At 44.8% G+C, this 21,764-nt stretch overlaps 1 protein-coding gene across 2 annotated transcripts in view; it reads right to left on the bottom strand.

The window, feature by feature from the left end:
* Positions 1-119: 119 nt before the first annotated feature.
* Positions 120-21,764, bottom strand: part of Atp6v0a2 (ATPase H+ transporting V0 subunit a2) — a 34,353-nt gene continuing 12,708 nt past the window's right edge. For both annotated transcript variants that reach the window (XM_078039323.1, XM_078039324.1), the window contains 14 exons: positions 21,426-21,508; positions 19,425-19,518; positions 18,518-18,730; positions 17,013-17,163; positions 16,635-16,771; positions 16,222-16,409; positions 16,034-16,124; positions 13,451-13,569; positions 12,253-12,463; positions 9,215-9,334; positions 7,805-7,924; positions 5,957-6,074; positions 4,321-4,492; positions 120-3,334 (listed from right to left, as the gene is read on the bottom strand). In XM_078039323.1, coding sequence (XP_077895449.1) covers positions 3,229-3,334; positions 4,321-4,492; positions 5,957-6,074; positions 7,805-7,924; positions 9,215-9,334; positions 12,253-12,463; positions 13,451-13,569; positions 16,034-16,124; positions 16,222-16,409; positions 16,635-16,771; positions 17,013-17,163; positions 18,518-18,730; positions 19,425-19,518; positions 21,426-21,508 — 1,923 coding nt within the window. In that variant the 3' untranslated portion in view covers positions 120-3,228. The remainder of the gene's footprint in view (positions 3,335-4,320; positions 4,493-5,956; positions 6,075-7,804; positions 7,925-9,214; positions 9,335-12,252; positions 12,464-13,450; positions 13,570-16,033; positions 16,125-16,221; positions 16,410-16,634; positions 16,772-17,012; positions 17,164-18,517; positions 18,731-19,424; positions 19,519-21,425; positions 21,509-21,764) is intronic.

Below are 21,764 nucleotides of genomic sequence, written 5' to 3'. Positions count from 1 at the left end.
ACATGGCGCAGAGCCCCCAGACCCGCCAGGTTCATTTGGGCATTCAGGGTTAGGGAAATGGGGCAGAGCTTTTTGGCTTTGTAGCCAACTAGGGCATAGTAAAGCAAGACACTTACATCTTAAAAATATATATGAATTTATTTGTCATTAGCAAAAGGAAGTTCAATACTGATAGGAAGATGCAGATTTGCCCTTTCATGCATTTGTGGAGCAAAATACTAACTTGTTCATTGTCATTTCCCCTGGCAGGGAGCTAAGCCCCTACATCACAGGGCTGACCGCAGGAACCTAACCTTCTTGTTGATTTTTCCATCAAGGAACAGGTGGAATGTTCAAGGATTTCCTAAAATTCTAAACCAAAGCTCAGCCTCGATGATCTGACTAGAAAAACTACTACACCAAACTGCCTTATGCCCAACATCTAAATAAGATTTCTTAATATCCTCCCTAGAGATACACCACGTGGTGTACAAGCAAACATGCCTTTAAAACTTTAATACAGGAATTTATTATTTTTAAGTGCAGACTGCAGAACTGCTGTTGGAATTATTTTTTTGGTTTTGTTTTCCAAAATGGGTCAAACTCTAAAAAAGTGTGACTACTTGACTGATCAACATTGGTTACCTATGCTACACAGAGTCTATGCCTTTTTAAGCTATGGCAGATTGACCACTGAGGCCAGAATCTTGTAAAATAACCATCCCAAGTTCCAGCTCAGAGGTATGCACCTGTAATCCCAGCTACATGGGAGACTGAGGCAGGAGATCACAAGTTTGAGGCCAGCCTGGATAACATAAGTGAGACCTTTTATGAAAAAAAAAAAAAAAAAACGCACTCCAGCAATGAGGACAGCAGATAGAAGGTTTTTTCAGAGTCCTTCTCGCAGATGGAAAGTCCACAGGGTTCAACCCCCTTTGCACTCCTTAAGTGACCATGAGCACTTCCCACCATTCAGGGTGAAATCATATTCTGTTTTACTAAAGAAGTCCCTTGGGTTTTTTATTTAGGACTCTTGTCAACACACTGCAGTAAACATCTGAATGGAAGTGGAATGAAGTGGCTGTTGTGACATTTTTCTCCAGAAAGATAAAACAGATTTAGCATCAATCAGACAACTGACCATTTTTCCTCTGGGTAATTTGCATCAAGGGAATAAAATCTCTTAAAAATCACAATTCTAGCACAGCTTTTTTAAACAGAACAAAGAGCAGCCATTCTGGTAACATGATATGGAAACCAAGCAACTTATAAAGAAATAAAAGTTCTCCCAGTGTCTAAATTTACCATTGTTAACTATATTTCCAAAGAGTTCTTTCACAAAAGTTAGGTTATTAATTTGTTTTTTTATATATATATAATTACATTCTACATAAAAAGTACTACATAGACTATCTTTGAAAAGCGACTCTCCACTCTTCATCCCATACCCTGAAAAGAGGAACTCATTGGAATTAAAAAGTGGCCCCATGACAGTTACTAGCTGGGGTAGTAAAAATTCCAGCAGATACTACGTCCCTGGCTGACGGGTGCCCTGAAGTCTTGGGATGAATTAGTTACCTCGGTTATTACCACAGATCCTCGGGGTACAGTAACAAACGGTTAAAGGACAAGGTACAAGGGAACGCAGCTCCAAGGGAAAAGCAACGGAACAGCACTGTTAGGGTTTCAGTTTCACCCAAAACAAGTGCCCAACATTACACTTTCCAGAGAAACAACTTAAGAGCAGGGTCATGTTCAGGAGTCTCATTAGCACTGTTTTATACTTGATAATTACCATATGAAGGACAAGCTGGCTTTGGATAACACTTATCAAGCAGCTGCACAGAGTCTTTAATTTTTTAAAGGTTTAAACTTAGAGTAATGGCTATGTCACATAATGTTCAGTTCATGATTCTCAGCAAACAGACCATTAAATTACCTGAAAGATCTGCTTAAATTCAGTGCTCCCTTAATCCTGGCTTGTAATGAAAGGGCCATACCCTCTACCCTAAACAGGCTAGAGGAACACCAGGACAAACAAGCCTCTTAATGTGTCACTCAGTTTTAAGAATGTGAAAATATGTCAGATTTCTTTTTCAAAATAATTATCTAAAATCAGCTGAGGTAAAATATGAAAAATCAGCATAATTTACAAGGATATGGAATAGATCAAAATGTTCAACAGGAATGACTTGAATTCAGGCAAAATTAAATGTCAAGTGAATAGTTGAATTTCAATTCAAGACTATAAATTAATGGCTTAATAATTGGTTTACAACTGATCTAAATAGTGTTTGAAAGTTTATATTTACCCTTATCAGAACTTTATTTAAGAATTAGTCTGAAAGTAAAAATTTATACTATTCTCAAGGATAAGTGCAATCTCTTCATGGTAAAATATCTTAATTTATCTTTTTCTATAAAAATATACAACTATTACTTTTAACTCTCTTTCACTTGGTACAAACTCCTCTGGTTCAGTAACATCAGCCAGGCTGGTCACTGAGCTCAAACTGTACCCACATGCTGTCCTCCACAGCCACAGTGGGTTTAAGGCTCAATATTTAGTTGATCTTTCCAAACATACAATTACCATAATTGGTTTCCTGTAAGGATGGATAACAAGAGTCTTTTAAAAATATACAAATGGGATAACCATTTGTCGTGTGTTATTTTATCCCATTTCCCCATTATTAAAACAAGATGAAATAGTAGAAATGATCCTCTACTGTTAATTCCAGGTAGCAAACAATAAAAAATGTTTGCATATTTTTGATCAAGCAGAATAAGGTGAATCTTTTGATTATCCATCATTAAATTGTTTAAAAAACTATGTTTTAACTTCAGCTATTGGAAAATATTATCTGACAACTTCAGGTGACAGAATAAACTCTGTATTTTTTAATAAGGTTTAAAAGGAATCAAGTATCTAAGACCATTTTCAATTAGCCATCCAAAATTGGCTTCTCTCCTCCGATCTTGTATTTTAAAAAATAACTTTAACATAACATTTGGCATGAACTTACACTTGCTCATAATAAAAACCAAAAAAAATTATGTTTCTGAAATTGATAAACATTACAAAATATTTAACATATGAGGAAGAGGTATATCTTACAGAATTATTTGGCTACGTCATAAGGCAATCAATGAAGACAGAATTTTTCCTATCATAAATTTGACATATGTGAAATTCTATAACATGATATTCTCCATAAATCTGAAAGCTCATTGGTTATAGCAATATGATCATGCCACGTTGTCACCATCACTGAACTTCGATGAAAGTAGACTGAATGAGAAAGGAACAAATTTGGTGCCTGCACCAACGTAGAATTTGTTCTGAAATTCTACCCTACAATAAAAAAAATATATATTAGTGGAAGATTGTGAAACAACATTTCTGTGTTCCTTAAAATAACATGTGTAAGTTAAAAAAAAATGTTCCTGTGTTAAAATCACTTCATTCCATACACGTTCTTGGCACAGACATTTTTACTTGGAAGACACCCCTCCCTATGGTGCTGGCTTTCTAAGAGCAACTCTGACACACCCCACCACATCCCAAGCTGCCAGATAACACAGGGTCAGGCCAGATAACAGGAATCTCCTGTCCACTTAGATCATGGATGCAGAGAAACAGTCGAACATACATACTATAAAACATTAAGAAATCATAAGAGGATCTTTTTGGTAGCAGAGGTTGAACTTGGGGGCACTTGGCCACTGAGCCACATCCCCAGACCTATTTTGTATTTTATTTAGAGACAGAGTCTCATTGAGTTGTTTAGCACCTTGCTTTTGCTGAGGCTGACTTTGAACTCTTGATTGTCCTGCCTCAGCCTCCCAAGTGGCTGGAATGACTAGTGGGCGCCACTGCGCCTGGCCATAAGAAGCTTTTTTTTTTTTTTTTAATATTTTTAGTTGTAGTTAGAAATGATACTTTTATTATTATTATTATTTATGTGATATTGAGGATCAAACCCAGTGCCCCACATATGCTAGGCAGGCGCTCTACCACTGAGCTACAACCCCTGCCCCATAAGAGGCTTTTATAATAAAGCAATCTGCTAGACTCTGAGGAGAATTAGAAGCCTGAATTACATATGATTAGTCTACAGGCATAATTTGCTTTCACTTGCCAATAACAACATTTCAGAACCTACCAATAACATCTCAGGAAGAACTAAAATTTTAACTCAGAGGACCTCAGCCCAGATGCCAAACACAGGAAGAAAAGACCAGCCTGTGTTAGGCTTGAGATGGGTGGGTGGGAGGGACTTCCCTCACTGGAAAATCAGGATTCTAAACAACAACTCCTCAGCCACATCTCCAACTCACCAGTGGAGGCGTATGGCATGAAGAAATGCAGAAAGCCCTTCCATGATCAAGAGGATGAAAATTGTCAAAACTGCAAAAAGAGCAATCACTGGGAGTAGCAGCAAGACGCCGTAGGTGGTGTCCACTCGCAAGCCTACTCGCATCAGCATGGCCCACAGGACATCAGAGAGCTCTGAAAAGGAATCATTTGGCAGAGTTCACTTTTTGTCAAAACAATAAAATTCTCTTACTTTTGGTTGCAAATGAAAATGAAAAGTAAATTCATTTTAAAAAGATTAGAAATGTTGAGTATTAAAGTGTTTTCTTTTTTTTTGAAGCACAAACGTGTGCGTGCACACACGCACACACACACACCAGCCCCCTAAAGTCCGTGGGTGCAGTGCTGGCGCTTCCCATGTGTAACTTGGGAAGGGGGGGGGGGCGGAAAGTGCCTTTTCTGATACTTGGCAAATTACCTTCTTTCCTAGGTTTTGAACGGCTTCCGACGCTGGGTTCTGTGCCTTCACTGTCTTGCAATATCTGCAGCCTCACTTCTAGGCCACCAGATCCTCATCACTTATTTTTTCCCCAGTGCTGGGGATTGATCCCAGGGCCTCACTTTGTCATTTTTTTTCCTTTGCTTCCCTCTCCTCTTGGTTTGCCAATTCTTTGTGATGACCCACTATTTAAAATTTTCCTGTGGAATTACCACTAGACAATGGGGCAATGTGACTATGTGCATGGACTGAATGCAGATGCAGTGACCAGCCACCCACAGGCTTCGGAAGAAGTGATGTGACTGGCCTCTGATCACAAAGCCCAGGTGTGTCATCTGTGTGATCTGTGGACTAGAGCTAGTGAAGCACATATCACATACATCCTCACAGTGAACCGCGGAAACTAAAAATTGAGCTGTGTTGCTGGGGAATAGGTGTTACTTAACTAAACTGTAGAAACTGAAACTCACGAAACATCAGAACCACGGGACTGCCTATGATCAAAACTATCACTCAAGCTAGGCGTGGGGGTACACACCTATAATCCCAGAGACTCAGGAGGCTGAGACCAGAGGATTACAAATCCAAAGCCAGCCTCAGCAACAGCAAGGTGATAAGCAACTTAGTGAGACCCTGTCTCAAAATAAAGTGCTGGGGATGTGGCTCAGTGGTAGAATACAGCTGGGCTCAACCCCCAGAACCAAAAAATAAAGTAAAGCAAAACAAACCCTGGGACTCTGCACTGTGTTAGGACCTACTTTAAATGAGTCACCGTGTTCCTAAGGCAGGAATAAACAAAGCAATGGCAAGGAAAAAACAGAAACAGTAGCAGCAGAGTGAAAGTGTCTATGCCAGAGGTCCTCAAGCCTTCTCATTTCCCAAAGCCCCCGCGTCTCCAAGATGGTCTTCATGCACACCTCAGCAAAGAGAGCCAATGGATCTTCCTATTAAGTGGTGGAGTCCATATGACTCGACAGTCCTAGCTCACACACTAACCCAGAGACAGTGCTGGTCTCCCTTGAAAACTTAAAATACCCCTCAATGCCTGAGTTGTTCAAAATTGAAACGCCCCCATGCCCACAGCACTGCAGTGGCCTGCTCTGCTACTACTGTTTCTGCTCAGCAGGGGCCGGGGACTGCGGGTCTAAACCACAACTCACGTGCATGAGCCAAGCTGAGCGCCCAGAGCCGCAGGTAGGACGCAGTGTTGGAGATGCAGCCCAGACAATACTCAATGGAGTGGATCACTTGCGTCATCAGTATTTCTCCAAAATTAAACTGGGAGAGAGGACACAGAAGGTTAGACTCTGTCTCCAGTGCCCGCTTCTACTGTGGAGTGTATCCCTGCAGGACCACAAGGAAAGCACTGGCTTCTGGGATGGCAGTGAGAACAGGAGAATAGGCTGGGGGGTGAGGACAGTAAGTCTGACCAGCCCCATGACCAGAACTCACCATCCCCTTCCCCACTCTACTACTCCCCTACCCAAGCCTCAGTTTCCCTATGTAAACAAAGAGTGCAGAACTAGATGGTGATTGCCATGACCACATCCTCAGAGAGGGCCACAGGATTCCAGGCTAGCTTCAGAAACCACCCAACACCACATGACAGGAGTCACAGGCTAAGAGGACGCTAATCCGAAGGCATGTTTCCTGGGTCCGAGAGCTGTGGAGAGAAGGCCCCAGGACACCAAAAGAGGGTCCTGAGGGCAGAAAGGCTGCAGGACACTGGGTAAGATGCCTCTTAAGATGCCCCAGCTCTGCCTTCTTTTGTTCTATGATTCTATGAAATTATTAATAATCTCAAAATAAAACACTAAATTACATAATATTGACAAAAATGTGGAGAGATTAATAAGAAGCCCAATAAGGTTTCCAAGAAAATGAGGCAGATAGAGGAGTGCACGTGCTCTATCCTGCCTACCCAGGGCTGCCCTTTCGCTGACCAGTCTTGCTCCCCAGCCACAGCCATTGTGGACTGACCTGTGGCCTCCTAAATGCATGCTGAACTTCTGTCCCAAAGTGACAGTGTGATAATTATCTTTACAAAGATAATTAAAGTCTAATGGGATCCTAAGGGTAGGGCCCTAGTCCAAAAGGACTGGGTGCTCCCACAGGGAGAGGAAGAGACTCCAGGAAAGGCCACGCCATGTGCGGCAGGAGGCAGCCCTCTGCCAGCTGAGGGGGAGACCTCAGCAGAAGCAGCTAGCCACAGAAATCCTGCTAGAACTGTGAGAAACAAATCTCTATCATTTAAGCCAAACTCTGCTGCCTTTAGGTATGGCCATGCCAACAAGGACAGCAGCCACTGGTCAGGATGGCACATGATGCCAGGAGGCGTGTCAGGGCCCTTCCTTGGGATTTCTCCTACTGCAGTATTTAGATAAGAGTGTCTCCCCTCCCACTGAAAGACTGAAAAAAAAGGGTTGAGGGTGCAGCTCAGAGGTAGAGCACGTGCCTAGCAAGCACAGGTCCATGTACACACAAAAGAGAATGGCTAGAGAAAATAAGCCCAAAGTTACCTGTGGCCACGGCTCATCATCAATGGGACCAACCAGCTTCAGAACATACAGCAAACTTAGAAAGAAAAAGCCCAGGGAAGGCCTCTCAGAATCAGAGAACAGGATCTGCGACCAACTTCCTGAAAGTAACTCTGTTCTCTCTGATGTGAGTTGGTACATTTCCCTTTGAAATCAGTGCAAACCAGGTCTCTAGTTCTCACAGCTATGGAAGGGTTCTGACTGTGTCAGCAATGCTCATGACAACCCAAGTCTCTTTAAGCACAACAAGCAATGTTGCAAAAGCAGATCCCAGGGTAAAGGAAAACGACAGAGTGATATCCCAGACCCCTCCATTCTGACACCATCAGTGTGACCCAAAGAGTACTGGGAAGTTAAAAGTGACCATTGCCTTGTTTTCTGAAATGATAATTATCACTTTTGTTATGATGGTTATCTCTATAGAAGCTTCATTGCTTATCTAAGTTTATCAATAGCAAATGAAAAGATTACCTCTTCACACGTCATTTCTCTGCATCCATCTTCCATTTGGTTATTCCCCTCTTCTATGTCCTGGTTTCCCAGCAAAGAAACTTCTTCCTCGCTATCTTTCCTTATGAGTGTGTAACCACTCTACCAAGCAAAAGAGCAGAGTCAGAAGCTCTAACATTACAAGGTTGCAAGAAAACCCAAGTTTCTCGTTTCTCTTAACAATTCAGCTCTCTGAGAACAAAAAAGTTCTCTGAAAGAAAATAAGTACTTCATACTCAATAGGATGGTTTTTATTAGAAAGAGAACAGACAATGTTGGCAAGGTAGTGGTAAATGGTGAAATGGTGTGACAACTCCTCAAAAATCAAACGTGCGGTTTAACCCAGCACTTCACTTCTGGGAATGTACTCAAAAGAATGGAAGGAAGAGACTCAAAGAGATGGTCACATACCCATGTTCACAGCACCACTATTCACAATAGACAAAAGGGGGAACAGTCCAAGGTCCACCACAAATGCATGATAAACACAGCATGGTACATCCAGGTAATGGAATGTCAGTCTTTAAAAGGAAATTTTAACATGCTAAAACATGGATAAAACTTGAATACGTTGTGCTAAGTGAACGAAGTCAGAGACAAAAGGACAAGTACATGATTCCACTTCTATGAGGTACTAAGATTGGTCAGATTCAAAGAAATAGACAACAGAGTTCTGCCAGGGTTTAAGGAGGGAGGAGGAGAGGAATTGGTACGGTTTCAGTTCTGCAAGAGGAAGGCGTTCTAGGAATGGGCAGTAGTGCAGGACACTATGACTGTACTGTACTTGATGATTAAAGAGTGAAAACTAGACATATGGGAGAATAGTCAGTCTGAAAAAAGTTCAATATACATGATAACTGCTTATAACTAGGTGGGAGAACTAAGGACTTTCTCTTTTTTTTTGGTGCTAGGGATTGTACCACTGAGCTACATCCCCAACTCTTTTTTGTTTTTTGAGACAGGGTCTCACTAAGTTGTCAAGGCTGGCCTTGAACTTGCAATCCTGCCTCAGCTTCCCAAGTTATTGGAATTACAGGCATGCACTACTGTGCCTAGCCAGGATACCATTTTCTACATTTTAAATAATTTAGTTGTATTATTTATTTTTTTAAAAAATTGAAAGAAAAAGTTAAGAGGTAAAAATCTGGAAAAAGCTTTATAATTACAATAAGCTGTAAAGAAGGGCTGAGCTCATGAGCTCACCACACCAGGCTCATGGGCAGTCTGGGTCCACATGTTCAGGACTCACAAGCTCTTCAGGCTCTTGTAGAGCAGGCGACACCAAAGTGCTAAATAAAGGAAGCTTGGCTTTGCACCAGCACCCATACCAGTCCTGGCATGACTGAAAGACGTGCTCACAACGTGGTGACACACACCTGGAGTCACACTTACCCGGCTCACACCAAAGCAACTCCGCCCATTGTGTAGCCACAACAAGAAAAGTGGTTTTCCCAAGAAGAGAACAGGAACAGACAGCGCTGTGACGACCAGCAGCACTTTCTGGACGTGCTCCTGTTGGTGCACAAGGGAGAAGATCAATTAAAATATAGATACAAAAACACAGTCCCTAGGAGATGAGATGGGATTAGGGAAGAGCAACTACAGCATCCCTGGGCAAGGAACACTCAAGAGCTGTAAGCCACATGCTACCTGCCAGCAGATCCTTCTACTCATGGCCGGAAACTTGGCCCAACACCAGAGCCAAGGAACACAGTGGTGAAGTATCATTTTGTCTTAGGTCAATAAAAAGAGTTTTGGAAAATTCTAAATGGAGTCAAACTCTAGCTATAATTTTCTAAAAGCATCTTTAATGAGAAAACAAAATGCCTTTTTACACAAGCAAAATGTCTTTTTACACTCAATTGTCTTGGGTTTTTAAAATTATTATTTGCTGAGGGCCATTACCAAGTAGGAATGACGCATCGAAATTTCCTTGCCAAGCGTACCCCATGCTGCTTAGAGGACATTCGATGGGACATTGCATGCATGCTTTAATAAGGTGACCTTGCTCAAGGACCAAGGCGGATCCAGGTTTAGAGCTGATCAGGTTTGAGGAAGTAACCGGCTCCTTGAGTTTAAGGCATTGCCAGTTTAAGATAATGGGTTTTAGGGAAGTTGGAAGTTGAAGATTATTGCTGGGATTAGGGTGTTCCTGTTGCTTGTTCCTGTTGAGTTCTCGTGAGATTAAAATGGGATTTGGAGATAGCCTCGTGGAGTAGGTGGATTGTGCGGGAGACGGCAGAACGGGATTGCCCCTGGACCTGTGTGGAGGCGGTGTGAGAGCTGGAATAAAGAATTGCTGTTTGAACCTACAAAGGTGTGTGGTGGCTCGTGATTCTGGTGCCAAGCCGAGACATTGGCCCTTGGCAATTATTATAAAAACTATTTGAGGGCTGGGCTGTGGTTCAGTGGCAGAGCGCTTGCCTAGCATGCACGAGGCACTGGGTTTGATCCTCTCAGCACCACATAAAATAAATAAAAGAAAGGTATTAAAAATAAAAAACCATTTGAGGAATGTGAGTGTAAAGTAAGTTAGATTTATTTCTACACATGGAAAATATTGGAACAGCATTCAGAACAAAAGCAAAAACATTGTCTTAAAAAACAAATAGCCAGGCACAGTGGCACACGCTTGTAATCCAGAGTATTACAGGAGGCTCAAGAGGCTGAGGCAGGAAGGTGTCAAGTTCAAAGCCAGCCTCAGCAACTTAGCAAAGCCCTAAGTGGCTCAGTGGTTGAGTGCCCCTGAGTTTTCAATACCCAGTAAAAACAAAAACAAAAACCAGGAGGTCTGGGTGCAGTGGCACAGGCCTGTAATCTCAGATATCTAGAGGCTGAGATGAGAGTGGCAAGTCTGAGGACAGCCTCAGCACCTTAGCAATACCCTCTCTCAAATAAAAAATAATAAGGCTGGGGATGTAATTGGTGATAAAGCACCCCTGGGTTCCATCCCAGTACCAGAAACAAAAAACAAAAAACAAGCAGAGCTCTGTAGTTGCTTAGAATTAGCTCAAGAGCAAAGCAGAGGCAAGGTGCAGCTCTATAGTAGAGTGCAGACTTGGAATGCACAAGCTTTCAGCTCTGTCCCCAACACCAAAACCAGACCAGCTCGCTCCCTCATTTACTGCAGTTGGTGTGGCCGTGAGGATGCTGAGGAGAATGTGAAAATATACTGGCAGCGTGCTATCCTGTGCCTGTCACCCTGAGTAGCTGTTCCCATGTTAAAAATAGGTTCCTGGGGCACGTGTATGGCTGGGCACAGGTTGCACTGTCCTTGCACCATCAATACAATGCATTCCTCAAGACACCCAGAGAGGTGGCAGCCACAGGCAAAACCACCTCAGAAGTACTGGGCTGTGGAGTTGCATAGACCTGGGTTCAAGCCCTAGCCCTAGCAGCTATGGAGTTACTGGGTCCACCCTGAGCTATAGGTTGTCATCAGCACAATGGATGACACCACCTGCCTATGGAGCTGTTGTGAGAACTGAGAAGGAACCAACTATCAAGGGACACACACACACTCAAGTGTGCAACAGTTGCTGGATTCAGGTAGCTTCTCCTCACTGATCTCGCCACAGGGCCTCTGCCCACTGAATGACCTTACGCATTTACACGTACCTATGTTACTCTACATTTCTATAAGATAATGATGAAATACAATTTTTTAAAACCACAAAGAAGAGAAACAGAAATAAAAGTAGTAACTCAAAGGGGCCAGAGAAATAGTTGATAGAGTGTTTGCCTTGCACGCAGAAAGCCCTGGGTTCAATCCCCAGCACCATATGCGCACACACACAAAAAGTAAGAACTCAAAAAGCTCAAAAATTGGGCTGGGGATGTGGCTCAAGTGGTAGCGCGCTTGGCATGCGTGCGGCCCAGGTTCGATCCTCAGCACCACATACCAACAAAGATGTAATGTCTGCCAATAACTAAAAAATAAATATTAAAACAAACACACACACACACATCTTTCTCTTAAAAAAAAAAAGCTCAAAGATTGCAAATGCACAGCTTGCCAGCAAAGCCCAGAACTATGTGTGGAGCTTCAAATCTGCTTAAAACTCTCTCCATGGAACACGGAAAACTGGAAATGCTCCCTCAGGCAGTGCACAGGACTGAGGACAAAGAGAGCTCAGGAGAGCCAAGGTCCCCCAGGCTGGCACCTCTTTGAACACCCGCAGTCTCTGCACAGCATGCTGAGTGGCACCCGCCTTGCCGTCCTTGGGGAGGACACTGGGCACTTACAGAAAGTGCCTGAGCAGCACCTTAGCATAGCAGACTGGCCTGCTCTGGTGACAGCACAGGGACACCGAAGCTTCCCAGGTCCCCCAGAAGGCTATGACCAGCACCTCCACAAGCTGTGCGGATGGAACAAATGGGAGAAGGGAGACTTCTGGGGGAGCCCTAGGGGGGAACGGGACATCACTCACCTGCCCTGGATAGAGGCCACTTGTTCCACTTGCTGGGAATATGAACATGTTGATGAACTCAATCAGAATGCTGGGAGCTTCTCTGGAATTTTCTGCTGAAAACACGAGCCACTTATAGACAATCATGAAGATGAGATATCCGAAAATGCAGAGCATGAAGAGGAGCTCCGGGATGGAAACCAGGAAGATGTTGAACTTCTTCCTGAAGTGCCTGGAAGACAAGCACCCATTACCCAGGGACAAGCACAGACAAGGCCAAGAGCAAGAGCAGCTGAAATTCTGACTCAAACAAGAAGAGCCACACTAGGGTGACACCCTGGTCTTATGATGACTCACATAGGGCTGCAGATCTCCCCATGGAGGAAAGAGAGAACAGCAGAAATGACCAAGACTGTGGTGCCAGACTCCACCAAACCTCCTGCTTTATTCCTTTCTTCAGATTCATTTCTTTCCTTAAAGTGAGGCCACAAATTACTAGTGAATCTGGTATCAAAGTGCTCTATCTCAAAGAGGCTGTTGTAAGATTTTTTCCAAGTTTTCAATCGTGTTAAGACTTAAGGTTACAACGTGGAAAAATACCAATTATGTTCAGAGATGAGAATGAACAGGAATAAAAGGATACAACCTCTTATTTTTATTCTACTAGCTCTAAATAACAAAATAGAAACAAAGAGGTTTTCAATTTATAAATAAAAAAAGGAATATGACAAAATTCATCCCTGACTTGAATTTACATGGCAAATGACTTCACTTGAGCAGAAGCTCCATCAGGGCAAGGGCTTTTTTCCTGTGCTCTCCTATGCGGAGTCCCCTGTGCCTAGAACAGTGTCGGGCACGGGCATGCACTCAACAAACATGTGCTGGATAAACTAACCCATGCCCACAAAATCTAAGTAATCAGAACAGACTTGTGCAGGCCAGGGCTGGAGCTCAGAGGTACGGGGCTTGCCTTGCATGCATAAGGTGCTGATTTTGAACCTAAGCATCACACAAAAACAAATAAAACAAAATAAAGGTGTTGTGTCCATCACAACTAAAAAACATTTAAAAATTTTTTTAAAAACATACTCATGTAATATCTAATACAGAGCACACTGGCTGCCCTTTACTCAATCCAAAGAGCCTACTAGAAGAAGCAAGGTTAAGAGGGCTTATAAACTTGGCATATAAACATAGCTTTAAAACGATCTATACTTACAAGTGGTTAAATATTCCCAGAGTGACACCAAAAGTCATGTGAATAATTCCTAAAATCACAGACATTTTCATTTTGAAAGAATTTAGGAAAGTGAGGCGATTGGTTGCCAAGTTCCAAATCTGAAGACCAAACAAAAAAAAAAGAAACCTTTAACTTCCTTCGAAAGGTAATGTTTGAAAGTTCCTCTCTTAAATGGAGAGGCAGCTCTCAATTTACATAGAACAGCATTCCGACTTTTCTCTTGATGCTTTCTACCTGGGAACCACTGATTTTCTCAAGCCAGGGCCACAGACTGTCAGAAAATAATCCCATCAAAATAAAACCCAAGCCATGTGCTGTGGCACAGGTCTATAATCCCAGCAACTCAGGAGACTGAGGCAGGAAGACAGCAAGTTCAAGCTCAGTCTCAAAATAAAAAATAAAAAGGCTCAGTAGTTAAGGCCCCCTGGGTTCCATTCCCAGTACCAAAAAATGAAAAAACATACAATTCAAAAATCACCAAGTACAATGACACAGGTTCAGGAAGTAATCAGAAAGAAAAGCAAGGGACCACCCCGAGTGCAGAAGCACAGCTCCCTCTGGCAGGATTTGTCACAGGCCTGGGGCACAGGCCACTCTCACCCAGGCAGGGGATGCACATGCATGCGTTACAACGCATTCACCAACATGTTTCACTGACATGTTTTACAAGTCCCCTACCTGTGCATTTTGTAATAATATAACTTTAAAAAATAAAATAAAAGCAGAAATACAGCAAGTGGCCAGCCTGTGCCTAGGCCGAGGGGCCGGGGCAGACTCCAGGTGGTGACTGAGCTTCCCGGGCTGAGTTGAGTGTTGACATCAGAGCACCAGGACTGAGCTCCCTGGCAGCCATGACCCAAGCCCCCACAGGTCCCCACTCAGTGACTACTTCTCCTCCTCTCTGAAAATTAATTCCCACAGTATCCCTTCAAGAGGATTGGGAAATTAAGATGAAAACACAATCATTCTATTTAAGTTAAAATAATAGTTTAGAAGGAAAAGGGTACTATAACCAGGGGACCAGTCAATCTTACTGATTTAAATATATCCATCCCATTGGGGAGGGCAGGAGACAAAGCAAAGCCAGCAGCCCAGGGAACGACACAGGGGTGCCACAACCAGGCCAAAAGCACAGTCTTTTTTTTCCCCACCTGCAGTGCTCGGGATAGAACCCAAGACCTCACACATCAGGCAAGTGCTCTGCCACTGAGCCACGCCCCAGCCCCAGGTCAGCCTTTGTATGTTAGCTAACACAAAGCTGGTGAGAACCACCTCCTGGGTTGAGGCTGGGAATTAGAACACATGTGCTTCTTCACATCTTCCTGGAGAAGCCATGATGAGGCCCTAGGTGGATAGCAAGGACTCATAGGCAGGCATTATGGGAGCCACCCACATGTTTACAGGAACTGGGAAGGTCAGGCCTGATTTTAAAGTTAAAATAATGACAACAAAACCATGCTCCAATCTTCCCCTCTGGCCCAAACACCCAAATTGTATTCCTTGGTTCCTTTATGCAAAAACATTTCTTTCCTGAAAGGAAGGCCCCAGAGTACTAGTGAATCTGGGTGCAAATGGCTCTATCTTAAACTGCCATAAAAGTGTTTCGTGTTTCCAATTACATAGATTTAAGACATGGCATTAAATCATATGAATGTTTAGAGATAAGAATAAAGGAGCTGGGTGAGGTGGCGTACATCTGTAATCCCAGCAGCTCAGGAGGCTGAGACAGAAGGACTGTAATTTCAAAGACAGCCTCAGAAACTTAGTGAGGCTCTAAGCAACCTAGCAAGACTGTCTCTAAATAAAATATAAAAAGGGCTGGGGATGTTGCTCAACGGCTAAGTATCCCTGGGTTCAATACCCAGTACCAAAAAAAAGGAGGAAACAAGATACTAGGAACTTAAAGAGTGCAGATGACAGCACACCCGAATTTTCCATTCTATTTGGCTGGCTCACTATTGTCCACAGTCACATCTGCCCCTCTGAACCAACCCCAGGATGGTTCCTAAGACTTCTCTGGAAGATGAAGTGAGGTAGGGGACCTGCCTTGTGTACCCTGTGATCCTAAGCCAGCCAGGCCCCCTTGTGGGGTTGGGGTAAGGGAGCCCTGGCATCTGGGACAACTTCTTCACTCCCCTTTACAAACACTTTTCCCACTTCAAATAGCCACTCCAACAGGTACCACATGGCCTTAAGCTCCTTCTAGCCACTTGACTGAATTTTATTTCAATATCAAAGGGTAAATGATAATTCATATAAACAAAGAAGGGATTCAAGAAGCAGCCTACATTCCTGGCTCCTCAAGTGTCACTTTCTCTAGAACAGGAGAGGCTGGACCATATGGCCCTCTTCCACACTGATGAGGCCTCCCAGATGGAGTACCACCACTCCCGCTGCATTAATGGCAAGTGCTGCACGAGGGGCCACCAATGGCCAGGTTGCTGCCATCCACAGTACCTCCCTCACTTATGAGTCTGAGAACTGGACCAAACAGTCTGGAAAAGGCTGTGCCAGTTACAAGGAGGGGGAAACAGAGCAATGGAGACAACGGGGCACACTCACTGGGTCAATCCCAAAAGGATAAGGGCCTCGGAACACTCCAGGAATGGCTGGGTCCAACTGCAACACCCTGCTGTGCCTCACAACGCTGTCGCTGTAACACAAGCAAAAAAAGCAGAGGAGCAGAGGGAGCGGGTCGGAGCGGTGCCGCAGGGCCTGTGAGCTCCCGCCCACCCTGGCCCTGCACTCACTTCCACAGCACCAGCTTCTCGTGCTCCTGCTGAGTGTGACTGGAGCTGTACATGGCAGACACGTTCCACCGAGAGCCAAAGATGTTAAGTGACTTGGAGAAGCAGTCGTTGTAGATGAGTCCTGTGTACACTGAGAACAGCCCCATGAGCAGGAGGATGTATCGGCCATTGAAAAACATCCTCAAGATCTGTGAAGGCAAAGTGCCCATCAAAACAGAACCCGCAGGAAAACATGTTCACAGGACAAACACACATGCTGGCAGGTTCCTGTCACTTCTCCCAGGGCTTCTCAGAAAACCACCTAGCATAACAGACATCCCTGTCACTCAGAGGTGACACAGACACCACCCAAGCTAACGCTCTGGAGAAAGCCCAAGTCAGACAAAATAAAGGAGCTGGTAACATGGAATTACCTCCTGTGACTGGTTCAGTCCGGGACGATTTTCATTTATCACCAATAAGAGGGCAAATAAGAACATCACAAAGCCGTGGCCAAGGTCTCCGAACATCACAGCAAACAAAAACGGGAATGTAATGATGGTGAAGAGAGCTGCGGAGGAGGAGGAGACCATGAGAGATTTCGTCAGAGCAAATACACGGCTGCGGAGCCCAGCAGGTAGCGAGGCAGCCTGCCCAGGTGCCCCAGGCAGGGACAGAGAGGCTGCCCACAAAACCTTACACCAGGGAGACCACAGAGCAGCAATGGGATCCTCCCAACACCATTACATCCTGCTACCTCCAGACGCAGAAGTGACCTGAGACACAAGAATTGACATATCCCAACATCCTACCTGGATTCACTTCCCTGTAGCTCCCGACACCATAAGCATCCACGATGTTCTGAAATCCCTCGGTGAATCTGTTGGTCCGGATTAGGGTTGGGGGTGTTTCTTTTGTGGGGATCGTGTTCATAAATGAGAGTATGGTAGCACCACTCTCTCTCTTTTGTGCAAAAAGAGAAAAAGAAAGACATCACTATCCAAGAAAAAATTACTGCTATTCAACACATTTTGGATTGCCCTCTGGGAAAACTCCCTGAGTGGTTAGGGTGAAGTAAGAATCCCCCCATCCAAGAGGTACAAGAACAGCAGGACCAGGGGCTGGAAGAAGCCTCTGGGGCTGGGGTCTTCCAGGAGAAAGAGTGGGTGCAGAGAGGAGGCAGGTGAACAAGGAGCTGGGTGAGACATACAGAAGGAGGAGGCCACCCAGAGCTACCAGTGCAAAACTGAAATTCAGGGCTCTGTCTCTTAGAAATGGTCAAGAAAGAGGAAGTAAAAAACGGACAACAGTCAACCAAAATGCCAACGTTATGATAAAATGATATATGTAGTATTTTCCTTCAGTGTTTACAATTCTTCTGAAACAGTTACTGATTTGTAATGAAAAAATGGAGCCAACAGGGCCCGGGTTGTGGCTCAGTGGTAGAACATTTGCTTAGCATTTGCCTAACATGTGTGAGGCACTGGTTCATTCCCTGGCACCTCATAAAAAAATAACAAATAAAATAAAGGTATTGTGTCCATCTACAACTAAAAAAATATATTAGAAAAAAAAAAAAAAGGAGTCAACAGAAAACAGTAAGAAAAACACCAGCAGGGCAAAGAATATGGATAGTTCACACACAAAAAGAAAAAAAAAGTCAAAGTCTCCTGAGCTCAGAAGGTGCTGGCCCAACTGGTGGGACAAGAAACGCAGCAGCTGGCACCACTACCCAGCCAACCAGCCAAGCCACCATGAAGTCCACCCCACTGGAAGATTGGCACATGTGTAAATTCCAGGTCAAGTGTTAGTCACTGCCAAGGTATTTATAACTTGGCAACTACCTAAATATACCATGGTGCACACATACAATCAAATATTTGTTATTAAAAAAAAAAAAAAAACAGGCCAGTCTTACTGAGTGAAAAGAACAGTATGAATAGCACTACTTTTGCAAAAAAGGAAAGAAAAAGTGTACCATCCATATCTGCTTATCTATGATTAAGTAACTTGAGACAGGGCAGAAGTCAAACCAAGGCTATCTCAGGGGCCATATACTGGGCCAACATGGCCGCAGATAGGAGGAAGCCACTTCCCTGGCTCTTTTCTTTTTAATGTATTTCTCTTTACTTGTAAACTATGTGAATATATGATTTGTTCAAAAGAGCGACTTCGAATGCGTGGACACACATGTGTCCTGGAATGGCCAGTCCACGGCTGCAGCTCAAGAGCAGAGTCCAGTCAGGGCCTTCCCAGCTTCATGAGCATCTCCTCCCCGCAACAGCCTCTAGTGGTCCCAGTGGGCAGGCAGCCTTACCGAGCCCTCCTCTAGTGCCCGGCGCAGGTCACGCAGATCAGCCTCAGGACACCAAACCTCAGCAATGAGGCACTTGTTGGTCACGTCGAAGCTGCACATGTTCAGCATGTGGTAAATGGCTTTCATCTTCTTCACCTGGATGACGCGGCTGTACACCGACTCCGCGGCTTTACACAGCACTTGCCTCAAATAATCCTCAGTTTTGTGAAGCACCTAGGTAAGAGCAGACATGAGCTTTCGACAAGGTGAGCACTGTCCAGTCCTTGTCACCAGCCTCAATGTCCCTGGGGGAGTTCTCGTCCTGATGGTGGAGCCACCAGGCACTTATCTCCTCATGGCAGCAGTCCCAGGCACAGGGCAGCATCCACCAGCTCATGATGAGCCTGGGAGGCCTCCTGGGAAAGGACCCCAAGGGCCCAGGAAAGGGAAGGTGCTGTCCTCACTGTGGCAGTGTGACAGCTGGCTGGGCCCAGATGGCCTCCTGGACTCCCGCCCAGCCTCCCAGCACTGGAAGCCCCCGATTCCCATGCCTCCCTTCTGCCAAGAAATTCCCTTTTGCTTAAGCGAGTCTGACTCTGCTTCTTGCCACCTGCTCAGGGCCCTTGCTGACATCAGAAGAAGCTCGACCTTAAACAGTGCAGGTAAAATGACACAATTACCTCAGTGAAGCCTGCCTGTCATTTGTGGTCAAGGATGCCCATTCAATGTATCAAAGATGACCACAGAATCTTTTTTGAAAGTCCCAAAATTACTCTGTAGGTTTCTAACAGACTGCTAGAAAGGAACATCCCTGAGCAAAGGAACATTCCCATCTCCTAATCTGCCTTCATTTTTGCATGTTAAAAGAAAGAGAAGACTGCTGAATGTTCCACCCCCGAGATAAGGAGGCAGGTGCAGGTCTACTCACAGTGTAGAGATCCTGGATGCGAGTATTCAGCCCCTCCTGAATCTCCTTTCGCTCCTCAACAGTGTTTGGATAGGGGTAAATGTGGCAGTGGTAACTAGGGGACAGAATTAAACACGGCTTCATGTCAGCAGGACTAGAAGAGTTACTTCCAACACAAGAACCAGGGTCAATCTCCACCAGGCACATCCCCTTCCAGGGTGGAAGGAAGAGCAGCCCTCGGGGAAAATGATGTGGGCACAGCCTGCCAGGGCAAGATCTCATACAGACACACAACAGCACTGCTGAACTGAACAGGCTTGGCAAGCTCACTCTGGATCCAAATTCCACTCCTGCCCCAGGGATTTGGGAAGCATGTTTCCAATCCCAACTTTCTGAGACTCACCAATACTGAGGCTGGAAACACAGAGCCAAGGAGTGCACACGCACCAAACAAAAAGTGGGGTGAGGTCTGGCTCAGAAGCAATGGCCTTGGTATCTGTGCCTCCCTGACCTTAGGAGCCAGTGTTCTCCCAGGGGCCCCTGACACCCACACCACACTAGGGAATGCTGGCTGTCCCCAAACTGCAATTGCTCCCACAACACCTTCATATATTTTTTGTTATTATATTGACTCTTTGGGTACCAAGGATTAAACCCAAGCATGCTCTACTGCTGAGCCACATTGCCAGTCTATTTTATTCTGAGATAGCATCTTGCTAAGTTGCCCTACCTGGCCTCGAACTTGAGATCCTCCTGCCTCAGTCTCAGAGTCACTGGGATCACAGGTGTGGCCACCACACCGACCACACCAACACATCACCCTAACATGCTAATCCACACTGAGCATTCTGCCTTTGGAAACTTAAATCCCTACTCCAGCCTTCTCCTAAGCAATGACACCTGTGATATCAGGGTCTTCTGAGCTGGAAGTAGCTTTTCTAATCAATGTGACAATATATACCTATTAAAACAACAAAAAGCTTGTCCAGCTGACACCCCAAAATTACTAGCTATATGACTAGTGAGAACCAAACTGGTAAATAGGAAATACCCAAGCCTTACCCCCTCTCTCAGGAAACAAAGATGCCCACTGGAAAGACACGAGGGGGTCCTGTGGGGTTTTGTCTGGCTTTTGCTAAGTGTCCCCTTGGTGACAGGGAGAAGCCACAGACTGCTTCTCATGTGGCACAACTCCATGTCCTGGAGGCTGGTGCCACCTGGATGCTTTTCACCTGCACTACCTCAGTGAGTCCTGTCAGCCTTAACAGAAAAGAATTACTGCTGCCTTTTATGGATGAGAAAACCAAGGCTGTCACCTTGTCCAACTCAGCCCAGTGAGACAGGGGCCAAGTGAGGTGAGCCAGGAAGCCCACTCTGAGCCCACACTTCCCTTTCCACCACAAGCCCCAACGAGGCAGAGGAGAAACTGCCCCAGGGACACTGTGTGCTCAGCTGTGACAGGGAGCCTGACCTCCAGCTAAATGCAACAGGAAGGCACAAAGTATGAAAATTTAAGAGCTGTGTGCAGTGGTGTCAGCAACCCTGGGCAACTTAGCAAGACCCTGTCTCAAAGCCAAATAAAAAGGGTTATGAATGCAGCACAGAAGTAAAGTGACTGTGAGTTTAATCCTCAACACACAAAAAAAAGTTAATTTGATTCATTCCTCAACTGATCTGAAGCCTTGAGACCCTCAGGGGCAAGGGGGGATGGTGCGCAGGAATCAACTCTGGGATCATAATTAACCTGGTCTCTACTTTCAATTATCTTAAGTAATGCCCTGGCAAGATAGAAGACCAAGTATCCTCTGTAGTCTATTCTCTGCCTCGTTTTCCCCACTGCTATGCTTTCTATTGATCTTGCTGTTCAGGTGCTGAAGAGCTGGGCCTCACAACAATAGAGTCACGGAGCACAGCTACAGCCTGCACGCTCAGGGTATTGCTCTGAACTACAGAGGGAGAGTGAAGGGAAGCCAGCAGGTGCTGTACCTCAAGAAATTAATGGCATAAAGGGCTTCCTCTTACCAGTCACATATCTTCTTGACCTTATGGCCAATCTGCTCTCCCCAGAAGGATATCAAGAACACGTACCATTTTATGACTTCTCCCTACAAAAAGCAACAAACCCGTCAGTTCTGTGCACGTAGCTGGGAATCCTGGCAGCTCCCGCTGTCAGAGTCCATTCACTCGCTCAGCGACATCATGCCTCACGGTTTGCAGATTCCAGAACTGCCAATTCACCCACTCACTACAACATGCCCAAGTGACCTTCATTTACCTGCAGAGCAGCAAAAAAAATTGTAGGACCTGATGCCTACGTGACCAAGGAGCTCCAGCAGGTGACATGTGCCTTCTCGGCTCAGC

Source organism: Ictidomys tridecemlineatus, chromosome 2 (genome assembly GCF_052094955.1).
Source record: "Ictidomys tridecemlineatus isolate mIctTri1 chromosome 2, mIctTri1.hap1, whole genome shotgun sequence".
NCBI classification, from domain to species: domain Eukaryota; kingdom Metazoa; phylum Chordata; class Mammalia; order Rodentia; family Sciuridae; genus Ictidomys; species Ictidomys tridecemlineatus.
This window is presented reverse-complemented; position numbering and strand designations above follow the sequence as displayed.